This window comes from Geotrypetes seraphini, chromosome 9, assembly GCF_902459505.1.
Source record: "Geotrypetes seraphini chromosome 9, aGeoSer1.1, whole genome shotgun sequence".
Taxonomy (NCBI): Eukaryota; Metazoa; Chordata; class Amphibia; order Gymnophiona; family Dermophiidae; genus Geotrypetes; species Geotrypetes seraphini.
The window spans coordinates 119748104-119764128 of record NC_047092.1 but is presented as its reverse complement, the minus strand read 5'-3'; the positions used below and the strand labels follow the sequence as shown (position 1 = coordinate 119764128).

The following is a 16025-nucleotide window of genomic DNA, read 5'->3' as shown; positions in this document are numbered from 1 at the left end:
CAGATAGGGAAAAATACTTATACAGTATCCAAATGTAAAAGCTGCCTTGATGGTCTAGTGAAGGGTGATATATGAGTACCTTAATAAACATAAGCATACTAAGCCTATGGGTAGGAAGTCCAGAGGAGGTTTCAGCTGTGGTAGCATTAGGAATAGCTAGCTGCAATTGTATTGTATTGAATTTGATATACCGCTTGAATATAAGTATTAAGTGGTTTACAACATAGTAACATAGTAAATGACAGCAGATAAAGACCCAAATGGTCCATCCAGTCTGCCCAACCTGATTCAATTTAAATTTTTTAATTTTTTTTTCTTAGCTATTTCTGGGCAAGAATCCAAAGCTCTACCCTGTACTGTGCTTGGGTTCCAACTGCCGAAATCTCCATTAAAACTTACTCCAGCCCATCTACACTCTCCCAGCCACTGAAGCCCTCCCCAGCCCATCCCCCACCAAACGGCCATACACAGACACAGACCGTGCAAGTCTGCCCAGTATTGGCCTTAGTTCAATATTTTATATTATTTTCTGATTCTAGATCCTCTGTGTTCATCCCAAGCTTTTTTGAACTCAGTCACAGTTTTATTCTCCACCACCTCTCTCGGGAGCGCATTCCAGGCATCCACCACCCTCTCCGTAAAGTAGAATTTCCTAACATTGACTTTGAATCTACCACCCCTCAACCTCAAATTATGTCCTCTGGTTTTACCATTTTCCTTTCTCTGGAAAAGATTTTGTTCTACGTTAATACCCTTCAAGTATTTGAACGTCTGAATCATATCTCCCCTGTCCCTCCTTTCCTCTAGGGTATACATATTCAGGGCTTCCAGTCTTTCCTCTTCTATGTCTATGTCTATGTCTTCTTGCGCAAGCCTCCTATCATTTTCGTCGCACTCCTCTGGACCGCTTCAAGTCTTGTTATGTCCTTCGCCAGATACGATCTCCAAAACTGAACACAATACTCCAAGTGGGGCCTTACCAATGACCTGTACAGGGGCATCAACACCTTCTTCCTTCTACTGGCTACGCCTCTCTTTATACTGTTTTTTCGCCTTTAGATCTTCGGACACTATCACCCCAAGGTCCCTCTCCCCATCCGTGCATATCAGCTTCTCACCTCCCAGCATATACGGTTCCTTCTAATTATTATCATGCTTTTTCAGCCTTCACATGCTGAGGAAAGCTAGATCCTACTTCAGCCAACAACACTTTGCCATCCTTGTCTAATCCATCATCCTCTCCAAACTAGATTACTGCAACGCCATCTACTTAAATCTATCAAAAAAAAGTATTCTAAGACTCCAGCTAATCCAGAATACTGCAGCCAAACTGATCTTCTCAAAACGCAAGTCTGACCATGCCTCCCCACTCCTTGCCAAACTTCACTGGCTCCCAATAATCTCCAGAATCCATTTCAAATGTTCCTGCCTGGCTTTCAAGATCATTCATGGAATCCTGCCTCCTCTTATTCCACTGTCTTTCAACTCCTCCAGTCCCGACTCCTCCAGAACTGCTCAAAGGCTTAAACTAGCCTTCCCTTCTCCACGCGGCATCCACTATTCAGGCAAACTGGAAAAATCCCTTCTCTTCAAAATCACAGGTCTTTGGAACGACCTCACCACCCCGCTGCGGAACCTGAGCTCCCTTCAGTTATTCCGCAAACAACTGAAAACCTGGCTTTTCAGCAAATTGTAGCTCTATCCTTCCCCCCTTTCTCTCCCCCTTCTACACATAAGTTCATGTAATCCTTTTTCTTCTTCTCTACCCACTATTTTAAGTTCTTGTAAACCGTGTCGAGCTCCATTCTCATGGAGATGATGTGGTATATAAACTTAAGGTTTAGATTAGATTAGATTAATCCCCAAATGCATTACACTGCATTTCTTTGCATTGAATTTTAGTTGCCAGGCATTAGACCATTCCTCTAACTTTTGCAGATCCTTTTTCATATTTTCCACTCCCTCTTCGGTGTCTACTCTGTTACAAATCTTGGTATCATCTGCAAAAAGGCACACTTTTCCTTCTAACCCTTCAGCAATGTCACTCACAAATATATTGAACAGGATCGGCCCCAGCACCGAACCCTGAGGGACTCCACTACTCACCTTTCCTTCCTCCGAGCGACTTCCATTAACCACCACCCTCTGGCGTCTATCCGACAGCCAGTTTCTAACCCAGTTCACCACTTTGGGTCCTAACTTCAGCCCTTCAAGTTTGTTCAACAGTCTCCTATGAGGAACTGTATCAAAGGCTTTGCTGAAATCTAAGTAAATTACATCTAGCATATGTCCTCGATCCAGCTCTCTGGTCACCCAATCAAAAAATTCAATCAGGTTCATTTGGCATGATTTACCTTTTGTAAAGCAATGTTGCCTCGGATCCTGTAACCCATTAGATTCAAGGAAGTATACTATCCTTTCTTTCAGCAACACTTCCATTATTTTTCCAACAACTGAAGTGAGGCTCACCGGCCTGTAGTTTCCTGCTTCATCCCTGTGACCACTTTTGTGAATAGGAACCACATCCACTCTTCTCCAATCCCCAGGAACCACTCCCATCTCCAGAGATTAGGCACATTGAACTCCCATCTCTGTTCCAAATGGGCTCACATTCTAAATTCAAATGCCTGAGAAAGAACATCACTTATATAAAAATGATAAATAGAAAGAAGGAAGAAGACACCCTAGAGAAACTTCAGAACAATTAGTAACAAAGAACCCAGAAGATCCAAGAAGAATAAAAATATATATATAATACCTGGAGTGACATCACAAAAGAAATCTACTGTAGAAACATTTAATTTTTGAAAGGCGACTATGATAAAGTGAAGAAAATGGTTAAAAAGAAGCTAAAAGGATCAGTTGCAAAGGTTAGGACTATAAACAAGGCATGGATGTTATTTTAAAACACCTTCGTGGAAGCCCAGACCAGATGTATTCCATGTATTAACAAATGTGGAAAGAAGAGGAAACGAAAGCTGGCATGGTTAAACGGTAAAGTGAAAGAGGCTATAAGAGCCCCCCAAAAAAATTCTTTAAAGAATGGAAAAAGGATCCAAATGAAGAAAATATTAAAAGAAACAAGCACTGTTAGATGCAAGTTAGATGCAAAGCATCTTAGATGCAAGTTAGATGCAAAGCACTGATAAAGAAAGCTAAGAAAGACTATGAAGAGACACTTGCCAAAGAGAAAAAACTAGTAACAATTTGTTTTAGATGCATCAGAAGCAGAAAACCTGTGAGGGAATCCATGGGACTGTTGGATGATCAAGGAACAAAAAGGGCACTCAGGAAGGATAAGTCCATAGTGGCGAGACTGAATGAATTCAAGTTTCAAGTTTAACCTTTATTTGATGAATCGCTTATAACAATATCTAAGCGATGTACAGTTTAAAAACCATCAGAGTGTGGTAATACATTTAGTTTACAAAAATCACTTGAAGGACAGACATACATTTAGTTTACAAAGATCGCTTAAAAGACAGACAGAGGAGGACGAACAGGAAGGGTGGGAAGGAAGGGAAGAAGTTACAATTTTGTTATCTGTTGGAGTTTGACATCAAAGGGTAAACCACATTGGGTAGTAATGGGTTAAGATGAGAAAGAATGAATATGGTAACCTAAAAAGACTTTATTTCATAAGTCAAATGCGTCTTGGAATAAATATGTTTTTAAAATTTTCTTAAACGCAACGAGGTCTGTTTCGTTTTTGATAAAATTTGGAAGGGAGTTCCACAGTGTAGGGGCTTTCACAGAGAATATATCGTTACGTCTTGTGCCTATGATTCTTAGCGAAGGGACTGAGAGTAAGTTTAATGAAGAGGATCTTAAAGAACGAGAAGATTTGTGTGGGACAATCATTTTTGCCATATGTTGAGGTTCATTGAAGCTCAATGTTTTGTAAACCAAAAATAATATTTTAAAGGTAATTCGATGGGTTATAGGGAGCCAGTGTGATTTGATTAGTAAGGGGGTAACATGGTCAAATTTCTTTGCATTGTAGATTAATTTGACTGCTGTATTTTGGATGATTTGGAGACGTCTATTTTCTTTTTGGGTTATGTTAATTAGGAGAGAGTTGCAATAGTCCAGTTTAGAAATAATAAGAGAGTGAACTAAGATATTGAGTGATTTAGCATCCAAAAAAGTAGAAATTGAACGTAAGAGCCGTAATCTGTAAAAGCAGGATTTAACTATTGCGCTGATATGGTCGTGAAAAGATAGATCAACATCGATTATTACACCGAGGATTTTCAGCTTAGATACCGTTTCTAGAGGAGTGTTATCAAGTATGAATGGTATTTTTTGAAATATGTCTCCTTTCCAAGTGAAAAGCATAGTTTTTGTTTTTTGGGTGTTTAAAGCCAGTTTGTTATTTTTTAACCAGTTTTTCATTTTTTCTAATTTGTCATTGATATTTTTTATTTCTTCTATGTTTTCTGGGTTTAACGGGTGCAGTAGCTGAATGTCGTCAGCGTATGAAAAAGTTGTAAATCCTAATGACTGTGACATGGTGATAAGTGGGGATAGAAAAATGTTAAATAGAAGAGGGGATAATATTGATCCTTGTGGAACTCCAAAAGATGAAGAGAAGTTTTCAGAGTAGGACTCATTTAATTTTACTCTCGAGATACGATTCGATAGAAAGGATGTTAGCCACTGTAAGACTTGGTCCTCTATCCCTAGTGATTGCAAACGATTGAGAAGAATTTCATGATCTATGGTATCGAAAGCTGCGGATAGGTCTAGAGAAAAGAGTGCTACAGATTTATGATGGTCAAGAAAGTAATGAATATTTGTAACAAGACCGATCATAGAATATTCAGTGCTGTGATGTTTTCGAAAGCCTGTTTGGTTGGGATGTAATGCGTTAGAGGATTCGATGAATTCTGAAAGCTGTTCAAAAACTAGTTTTTCAGTCAGTTTCATTAGGAATGGTAAGTTTGAAATGGGGCGATAATTCTTTACTTCGATCTTTATGTTAAAGGCGCTCTTTACGTTAAAGGCGATCTTTGCGTTAAAGGCGCTCGCCTTAGCGAGAGTGCCTTTGCGAAGGGGCTTTGAGAAGGGACGAGCCACCACTAAGGAAGACAAGATGGAGATGCAGAGGACATCTAGCCAAAGAGACCCAGCAGGTAAAGAGGCACACAACCAGGCAGACACAGAGGACATAACAAGTGTAGAGGACAGCCACAGCAGGCACAGAGGACACACAACTAGGCAGACACTGAAGACATAACCAGGCAAACACAGAAGACACAGCAGGCACAGAAGACATCCACAGCTGACACATAAGATATCCACAGCAGACGCAGAAGACATCTACAGGAGACTGGCGAGCAGGCAGCAATGGAAGCAACAGACAGAAGCAGGAAGTTGAGCTACCCAGTTTTCTGCACTGTCTGCCATATGTATGACTACCTCCCTTCTGGGAGGCGGTCTTACGGATGCGCTCAATGCGGAGAACTGGAAAGCCTGAAGAAGCAAGTCAGACTTCTGGAGGGCAGAATACTGGAACTGGAGGCACTTCAAGCAGTGGAGGAAGAGGACAGAGATGCAGAGATCATCAAGACGGAGGACACCATCGAGGAAGAAGTCCGGGAGCTGGAGAACTTCATAGAAGAGGCCTACAGGGAGGCCATGGAAAGACACCAGCTGCCAGGATATGCCTTCAGAGAGTGTGGACCACCAGACGGACAGCCACCAGGAGGAAATGGGGGACACAGCAGCAAGATCTGAAAACAACGGAGGGAACCCACATGAAGATGAACGTCAGGATGAGAGGAAATGGATAGGAACAAAGGGCATGGACCTATGGCTGGAGAGATGGGCATACACCAAGGACATGGACCTGTGGCTGGAGAATCAAGAAGATAAAGAGGACAGCAAACGTCGTGGGGGATTCTATCATCAGACAAGTGGACAGCCAAATAGCGGGAGGAAGACTGGATCGACTAGTGACCTGCCTACCGGGAGCCAAGGTAGAAGACATAGTGAGCCGCATCGACAGGATCATCAACAGTGTGAAAGAAGATTTGACAGTGGTGATCCATGTGGGGTTGAACAATGTGAGCAACAGGAACTACAACAGAGAAGTACTGAAGGAACAGTTCCGGATGCTAGGAAAGAAGCTGAAGACCAGAACGCACAGAATAGCATTCTCGGAGATCTTGCCGGTACCCAGGGCAGATGAGAAGAGACAGATGGAGCTGCAAGCAGTCAACGCATAGATGCTGCGCTGGTGTGAGGAAGAAGGATTCCACTTTGTGCGCAACTGGACGGCGTTCTGGGGGAAGAGCAAGCTATACAGGAAGGACGGACTCCACCTCAGCAGAGACAGAACAAGGCTACTTGCAAGCAACATCAAGAGAGAAATTGAGAAGTTTTTAAACTAGGAAGAAGGATAAAGCCAACAGTCGACAGAGAGAAAGAGTCGATGATTCGGGAACCGGTATACCCGGAGGATACTGTGCAGGAAGATGGAGGGGAAGACTTACCAGATCGCAGACAAGGCAGACCGAAAGGGACACAAGAGGGAAAGATGCGCAAGAAGGGAACAGGCTGCAAGCTTAAGTGTATGTACACGAATGCAAGAAGCCTCAGAAATAAGATGGGTGAATTAGAAGCTGTGGCACAAAAGGATAACGTTGACATCATCGGCATCACAGAAACATGGTGGACTGATGAAAATGTCTGCGACACGGTTCTACCAGGATACAAACTATACCGCAGAGACAGAGGGACTCAAAAAGGAGGAGGCATTGCCATATACGTCAAAGAGGGAATTGAATCTATTGGAGAGAGCATGCCACAACAGACAGATAAGTTAGAGCCTCTATGGGTCAAAATTCCGGGAACAAATGGACCGGAAACGAGGTTAGGCATCTACTACTGACCCCCAGGGCAGTCTGAAGAAATTGATGGAGAAATGACGGATGAGATTAAACGCAACTGTAAGGGAAGCAACGCAGTTATCATGGGCGACTTCAACTATCCGGGGATAGAAATGGAACCTCGGCACCTCCGGCTGTGCTAGAGAGACCAAGTTCCTGGAAACTGTAGGCGATTGTTTCCTGGAACAACTTGTCAAGGATAACATGAGAGGAAATGCAATTCTGGACTTAATTCTAAATGGGCTGCAAGGTCCGGTGTAGAAGTAGAAGGGACGCTGGGAAACAGCGATCACAATATGATCCGCTTCAATCTGGAAACGGGTAAAACAGCAGTCCAGATCGACGGCCGCAGTGCTAAATTTCCAACAACACGCTCACCATGTACAAGCATGCAAGACGTCGTGCTTGTACGTGGTGAACATGTTGTCGGGGCAGTGGCTGACTTAGGAGAGGAGAGGTGAGGTCATGCGCATGCTCGCAAAGGATGGTGGCCGACTTGGATCGGGAGCCAGGAGGCGCTGACGGACGGCAGAGGCATCAGCCAAGGCAGGAGGGCAGCCACATGGGGACCCCAAGGGAAGGAAGCCACCACTTTGAAAGCGCTGCAGCACCCACAGGCAGGTACTCGCCCCTGGGTCACCATTGCAGACTTTGGTTGTGGAAAGAATCTTCTGAGTTTGCATTAGGGTCTATGGGGAACTTTGCTTTGATAAACGATCGTTTTGGATTACGAGCATGCTCCTGGAACGGATTATGCTCGTAAACCAAGGTGCCGCTGTATATATATATTAATACTGTATATATTGTGACAGGTCTCTGTTCCCTAAAAGAAACTTTAAAGGTGGCCCAGAGCCCTGACAAAGTTAAGAACCGGGGAGGAATTGAGAACCATCATTAAAAGAGGGTGGTGTAGGTTCCTTATTCCCCTGCCTAGAACCCAGCGGGTTAACTTGGGGAAATACCTTATTCAGGGAGTCAGGTGCTATTACTTCCTGGAGTGCCTTTAAACCTGCAGGCTGTATTAAAAGCCCTACAGAGAGAGAAGGAGAGTGGAGTCAGTGCTGGGAGGCCACCAGGGAGTCCTGGATTTGTGAACTCTAAAGCCTAAAAGCAGCAAGGATTGAGATACAAGTGGCAGTTGGACTTTGCCTGGCTGGAAGCCGGTTTGGACATTTTTTTGGTTTTTATTTCTTCTTTTGTTTATGCTGGCTTCTTAGAAGTGTTTATCAGAGAACAGAATTGGGACTGACCTAGGCAGCTGCCTAGGTGACTTGTATAAATGGAATATGCAATGTCTGCTAATAAAAAACATTTTTTGCCACTACCTAATTTTATTTTATTTTTCTGCTGCCACTATTCAGTGGTCTCCATAAAACCACTCGGCTATGCGCCTGTGATGGGAGCTGGGATGAGGGAGCGCTAACCAAATTCCTCAGCCCCGTCACAATATATAATATAAAAAACTTCTACATAGCACAACAAATATCAGAATTCTTACTTTCATCATAAATGCAGAGCAAGTGGGAACTTCTTTCTCTCTTTTGCCATTGAAAATTAGTTGAGCATTTGAACAGTATGTTCATTTCAAGCTCTTTTTCAAAATAAGTCATACACAGTGATGGGGCGGTGGGTTTGGCTGTAGGAGCTAACGCTCTTGGTCAAATTTCACAATTCTGAGTGTATGTGAACACTTTACTTACTTTATAAGCCAGATATATATTTTGCTTATTTGTATACTGAGAAGTTATAGAGTACAGTTATACAGTATTACTTTTGACTTCCTTGCCCTTTAAGCTACAACAACTCACACCCTCTACTATATTCAGTGTACCCAGTAGATGGTGCCAATAGACATAGAATCGAGAAAAATTGAGGATACATGCAAAGAGTCTAAAAAGGGTCCTGTCATCTGGCACATAGGGCTCCTTTTACTAAACTGTGATAGCATTTTTAGTGCGCACTAAACCCGCGAAACGCGGCTAGAACTAATGCCAGCTCAATGCTATCGCAGCTTAGTAAAAGGAGCCCAAAGTGGATAAACAAACCCGATCAAAGAAAATGCTGCGATAATTGGAATCGCCGCTAGGTGTATACTTGTGCAAATTTTAACTGGAATTTTACATTTCAAATAAACAAAGTTATCCACACAGTGGTTTGACCAGTGTCTCTTGCCCATTTCCTTTTCTGTTCTTTCAGTGTATACAGGAACCATGAGCTCAATGATTAGCATTAAATTTGACTCAAGAAATACTCACATTCTGCACATGGTAAAATCCAAGAGGAGGTCCCCGGCCAGTGTTTTTTAGGGGCTCTGTGGAGAAGGCCTCATCATGACGGTGAATAAAGCTAACAAAATAAATTTACATTTAAAAATAGTCCTGGAACATCAACAGAGTAGTTTATAAGAATAAATTAAAAATATACACAAATGAAATCAGAGGAGTTACTCAGCCCACTATGGATATTCAGCACTGGTTTGAGAAGCCCTGTTTTATCCTATAGAATTAATGTCAAGAGCTAGCGATTACAGATGGCGTGTTGGAATGGTCAGGGGCATTTTTGAGGATTTTTTGGGTGTGCATAAAGGGGAGGTATCAACAAAGAAACAACTGCAGCGCAGGTGCCTCAGGGGTTGCTCTTGTCCCTCGTGATTTTTAAGATAATTTTATGCAGCTGATGTGAGTTAGTGGAGTTTTGGGGGTTTTTTTGTATGCAGATGAAATGTGGGTAGTGTTTCCTTTTGGAGGTAGAGCAGGATTTTCTATTGCTAAGCTCAGTACTGCCTTTGAAGCACTTGTGGATTGATTGCATAAAAGTATATTAATATTACATATACACTTCTCCCTCCGTATTCGTGGTTTCAGCATTCGTGGTTTCGATTATTCACGGTTTTTAGCTTGCTGGCTCCTCCCCCAAATTGCATCCCTTGCGTAGAGAAATCGCTGATTCCAAGGATTTACAGAAAAAAATTGCTGATTCCCAGCACTTTCTTTACCGTTTTTTGCCTCTCCTTCAGGAACAGGCCAGGTCTCCCACCATGTTATTCGCAGTTTCACCATATTCACGATGGTTTTTAATAGAAAACAGCAAATAACATGTGGAAAAGTTATTCACGGTTTTTCTCTATTTATGGTTCTGTTAATCCCCTATCACAGCGAATACGGAGGGAGAAGTGTAGAAAAAAAATTAGATGTGTCCTACTTATTATGGAAATGTTGGCCCACCACAAAGGTATAGAGACTGCAGGAATAAATACACAAGTCACAGTAGACATACAAGACTTAGGGGTCATATATTAAAGACACATGTCTCCCAGTCCTTGCTGGGTACTAATGGGGGAAGAAGCAGGGAAGGACTCAGCCACCCAAGTTTAACACCCCCAGGATCCTCAGCTCCAGTCAGTAAAGAGGGTACGGACAGAGCACAAGCTAAGGTACAGAATTTGTCTTTTCATTTGTTTTTATTAATGCAAGATAAAGGGCAGAAATAGAAAAATAAAGAAATCTTAGAGACTAAAGGGCTCACTGCATCCACCAACTGCTAGAGACTAAGAAAACTGATTCTAGCAAGGACAGTGCAGGGTTCTTATTGGCTCACTCAAGAATCAGATTTCTCAGTCTCCACCTGCTGGTAGGTGTGAACAACCCATCAGTTTTCTCTGGGCCGGTCTGGAGGAACGCAAAGGAAAGGTCTATTTTGGATAGGATGTTTATAGAACAGATAAAGGATGCCCAAATTTTACAAAAGTGAACACCAAAGCTTTTGTAAAATGTATATAAGGATTCACATGAATGTATGTGTATTTGCTGATACTTAAGCTATAGCAGCCATTTTACCTAAAAAAAAAAAAAAAGGCAAAGAAAGAGCAGCTTCATTTGAGAAATTACACAGATAAGTGGTAGTACTTAACATGTTAAGTACTGATTATACAATATTTGGTAAAGCTACTTGTACAAGAGGAGCCAATTAAGGAGAAGAATTCTAAAATGTAATGTTTTTGACTTTTTGAGGTTTTTTTTTTATGGCCAGAGAGATAACTACATTTGCTTCTTCACTCATTCCTGGAAACCCCAGGTCTGCATGAGATTGGCCTTAGGAATCTGGCCAATTGGAGTTGTAGTCACTCCAATAAGTCACGCCCAGTGCATCGCAGATTGCACTGGGAAGGAGGCCTAAGATGCCAGTTAACCCAGGTGCCAAAAGCCCTTCATATGGAAGGGGCCTTAGATGCCTGGGCCAATCAGGGCCTTTAGCCCCTCCCTAGTGCATGCCAGGATGCACCAGGAAGGGGAAGGTCCGCCATTCTGAAGAGGTGGGCCTGCCGGCCAGAGGGAGTGGACATCCCTCTGGCCTGCCTTCCAGATAAAAGTATGGGGTTGGGTCCGGGTAGGTTTGGGGGGATGGGGTGTTTGGAGGGTGCCAGCAGGAGGGAGTGGGCATCCCTCCTGCCAGGGATGTTGTGAGGATGACGAAAGGAGGGATTGGGCATCCCTCCTGCCGGAGTTGTTAGTGGGGAGATAGCGATGGGAGGAAGTGGGCATCCATCCTGCCAGCTGACTTGCAGTAGGGTTTGGGGGTTCCCTGCCGTGACTGCTCAGCCAATCGCAGCAGGGGAATCCCCCTCCCACCCCATCAGCTGAGTGGCAGGGACTTCCCAAAGCTGTGATTTTGTAACCAGCACCCTAGAATGATTGACAGGCAATCTGATTTGGGCGCCAGTTACAGAATCGTGGCTTTGGGGAGTTCCTGCTGCTCAGCTAATGGAGGAGGGGGGAATACCCCTGCCGCGATCGATTGCTGCGGTCTAGTGGCAAAGATAAGCAGCTGAAATGTAGGCAGGGTTTTCTAGGCCTACATTTCAGCCACCTATCCTAACTGAATAGGCACGATTCTGTAATCAGCGCTCTTGAATGCTTGACAGGCGATTGACGGTTACTTTTATGGCAGCCACCGACTTGGGCACCGGTTTCAAAATCCGGCCCTAAATGATTTATTTTGTCCCCATTCTGCGTTTTTGATTTTGCCTTAATAAAATAAATTTGGATATTGGCACTTTTTGGAAGTCTCATACTGGTGCACTATTATGAAATTAGCCCCCACGTATATTGTTTGAGACAGTTTTAAGCTGCATGGAGCTTTTAAAATTAGTTTCTTATACCATCTTGAATCTGCTCATAATGGAAGCCAGGAAAGCAGTTTATTATCTATGCCTGATTTGTGGTACATACAACATGCTGTGACTACTCACAGTTGTTTTTTGTAATTAAGGCTAAGCTGTGGAATACTCTTTCAGTGCCTCTAGCTGCTGCATTTCCTTTCTGCACTCTAAAAAGCTGTTAAATACACATTTGTACATAAAAGCTTTTCTATTGGCAGACTAAGCATCTCAAGACTGAAAGAATCTATGCAAAAGATATGTTAAGTTGTAAAATGAATTTTTGCTGTTCTGTTTTTCTTTTATTATGTATGTTCATATTATACGCCATTTAGTTATAGATGAGTTATAAATGTGAAAAATAAATAAATGAAATGAAATAATGCAAGAGGGAAATGGCATACTAAGGGCTCCTTTTACTAAGATATGCTAACGGTTTTAGCGCGTGCTACAATACTGCGCATGCTAAACGCTAACACCTCCATAGAGCTTGTATTAGTATTTTTTGTTTAGCACGTGGTTTGCACATGCTAATCTTTAGCTTGCGCTATAAACGCTAGCGCACCTTAGTAAAAGGAGTCCTAAGCTTTTACTTATAGGCTTAACAGTCAGCTTGCAAGCTAATCTATGAAAAGCAATTCTGTAAACTGGGCATGCATTCTGCACATAAATATACAGAATACTGTCATATACACACATACTGAGTTTACTGGAGAGAATATGCCGGAAATGAAAAATAAGGTAGAGTCTCTATGGGCCAAAATTCTGGGAACAAAAGGAACGGAAACGAAGATCGGCATCTACTTCCGACCCACAAGGCAGTCCGAAGAAATTGATGGAGAGATGACAGAAGAGATTAAACACAACTGCAAGAGAGGCAATGCAGTTATCAAATGCGGCAATTCAATTATCCGGGGATAGACTGGAACCTAGGCACCTCCGGCTGCGGTAGGGAGACCTAGTTCCTGGATGCTATAGGCCAGTGATGGCTAACCTTTTTGAGCCCGAGTGCCCAAACTGCCGCACAAAACCAAAGAATTTCCTTAAAGTGCCAGCACGTCAATTAAACCTTAATAACAAGATTTTAGTATCTAAAAACTCTTTATAAAGTTGCCTGAACTATGTAACATCATTTTTAAAGGTTGGAATCTTTGTATTGTCAGAGAATTAATTTGATTCACAATCCTTTGGTTTTCATTTCAATTTATTGGCAATTTATAATGTTTTAATGATTTCATTCATGGGCCGAATACACACATACTTTTCTCTGTCGCCGCACTCTTTGACCAAAAGATTTGTAAGCCTGCAACCCCGTCAAGGTAGACTCTTTCAGCAGCTCCCCTCCCTCCCCCTTACCTTTGTGGCCAAGTCAAAATGATCTACCAACAATAAAATTTTAAAAACACAAAGCACGCTATACGCAGAGAAAATGTTAATTATCATTTATATTCTGCGGGTTTTCAAAGAGGTCAAGGCAGATGACTTTAGGCAATGTCACCTCAGTAACAACTATACAAAAATAGACAAATATTCCCCCTCCCTTTTTACTAAACCGCGATAGCGGTTTTTAGCGCAGGGACCTGCGCTGAATGCCCCAAGCTGCTCTTGAAGCTCATAGGCTCCCTGCGCTAAAAAACGCTATTGCGGTTTAGTAAAAGGGGACCATAGTGCAAAATATAGACAGCATATATAAATTCTCAAAACGGACACATTTTGATCACTAAATTGAAAATAAAATCATTTTCCTACCTTTGGTAATTTCATCAGTCTCTGGTTGCACTTTATTCTTCTGACTGTGCATCCAATATTTCTTCCCTTTTTTCAGCCTCCTGTATGCTTTCTCTCCTCCAGACCTCATTCCCTCCCCAAACTTTTTCTTTGTTTCACCCTGCCCCCTTCTTTCTTTTTCTCTTTCTCCATACCCCCTTTCATTCTGTATGTCTGTCTTTCTCTCTCTCTCCGTGCCCCATTTTTCTTTGTTTCACCCAGCCCTCTTTCTTTTTTTTTTTTTTTGGCTCCCTGTCCCCCCCTTTCTTTCTTTCTCCTTGCCCTCCCCTATACCACCACCATTGGGAAAATGCTGCCACCGCCACTGGGGAATAGGCTGCCACTGCCGCTATCGGGAACAGGCCGGCGCAGAGTTCACCCTGCTTCTCTTCCCCACGGGGCCGACCAACTCTCGCCACTCGACGTCAATTCTAACATCGGAGAGGACGTTCTGGGCCAGCCAGGCAGCGATTGGCTGGCCCAGAATGTCCTCTCCGACATCAGAATTGACACGGGTGGCGAGAGTTGGTCGACCCCACAGGGAAAAGCAGGGAGAACTTGGCACCGGCCTGTTCCCAATGGCGGCGGTGGCACTCAAGTGGTTAAAGAGACGCAGTTTGCCAGCCTAGGGAGAACACTGGAGGGTGGCCAGCTGTGCACCCTCTTGGGGCGTAAAACCGGGGCAGACCGCCCCCACCCCCACCTTGGTATGCCACTGTCTGTACCTCACTCCCTCCCTATGACCAGAAATTCTCCTTTCTTCTATTCCCCGTGTACACAACCATCTCTTTCCCTCCCTTTCTCTCTCCCAAGTCCTTGCCTTCTGTGTCCAAAAACCCATTCCCTCCCCCACCTCAGCATCTCTTTCCCTCCCTTCCTCTCTCCCAAGTCCATGCCTTCTGTTTCCAAAAACACATTCCCTCCCCCACCTCAGCATCTATTTCCCTCCCTTCCTCTCTCCCAAGTCCATGCCTTGTGTCCAAAACCCCATTCCCTTCCCACCTCAGCATCTATTTCCCTCCCTTCCTCTCTCCCAAGTCCATGCCTTGTGTCCAAAAACCCATTCCCTCCCCCACCTCAGCATCTCTTTCCCTCCCTTCCTCTCTCCCAAGTTCATGCCTTGTGTCCAAAAACCCATTCCCTCCCCCACCTCAGCATCTATTTCCCTCCCTTCCTCTCTCCCAAGTTCATGCCTTCTGTGTCCAAAAACCCATTTCCTCCCCCACCTCAGCATCTCTTTCCCTCCCTTCCTCTCTCCCAAGTCCATGCCTTCTGTGTGCAAAAACCCATTCCCTCCCCCACCTCAGCATCTCTTTCCCTCCCTTCCTCTCTCCCAAGTTCATGCCTTCTGTGTCCAAAAACCCATTCCCTCCCCCACCTCAGCATCTCTTTCCCTCCCTTCCTCTCTCCCAAGTCCATGCCTTCTGTGTGCAAAAACCCATTCCCTCCCCCACCTCAGCATCTCTTTCCCTCCTTTCCTCTCTCCCAAGTTCATGCTTTCTGTGTCCAAAAACCCATTCCATCCCACACCTCAGCATCTCTTTCCCTCCCTTCCTCTCTCCCAAGTTCATGCCTTCTGTGTCCAAAAATCCATTCCCTCCCCCACCTCAGCATCTCTTTCCCTCCCTTCCTTTCTCCCAAGTTCATGCCTTGTGTCCAAAACGCACTCCCTCCCCCTTTTGTGTTCCCCGTTTGTCTCCCAGCCCATCTTAGCAACTTTCTCAGCAAAATGTAGCTCGAGCTGCGTAGGCTTGTCTTCTATTTCCTGCCTGTCCCACCGCGCACACATAGCCGATCGGAAATCTTCACCGACTTCAGCGCTGACGTCGGAGGGCGGGCTTTGCTTAAGCCCTCCCTCCGACGTCAGCGCTGACGTCGGGGAAGATTTTCGATCGGCTGTGTGAGCTGCAGGGCAGTCGGAGTAGAAGACGAGCCTCGCGGCTCGAGTTATATTTAACCCTGCGGGTCCCCCATTGTCCCCGTTCAGCTCTCTCTCCTGTGCACCCCCTGGTAGTACTGCCCTGATGGCGGCCCTGCGCGTGCCAGCTGCAAGGCCTTCGCGTGCCTTCGCCATCGCTGCTATAGGTGATTGCTTCCTGGAACAACTTGTCAAGGAAAATACGAGTTGCCTTACAGTGAGAGATTAGAGAAACTGGGCCTCTTCTCCCTTGAAAAGAGGAGACTGAGAGGGGACATGATAGAAACATTCA

At 44.0% G+C, this 16025-nt stretch overlaps 1 protein-coding gene across 3 annotated transcripts in view; it reads right to left on the bottom strand.

Moving 5' to 3' along the window:
• KIF1A (kinesin family member 1A) overlaps positions 1–16025 on the bottom strand; it is a 627076-nt gene that overhangs the window by 194927 nt on the left and 416124 nt on the right. For all 3 annotated transcript variants that reach the window (XM_033958697.1, XM_033958695.1, XM_033958696.1), the window contains one exon: positions 9149–9239. In XM_033958697.1, the coding sequence (XP_033814588.1) occupies positions 9149–9239 (91 nt within the window). The remainder of the gene's footprint in view (positions 1–9148; positions 9240–16025) is intronic.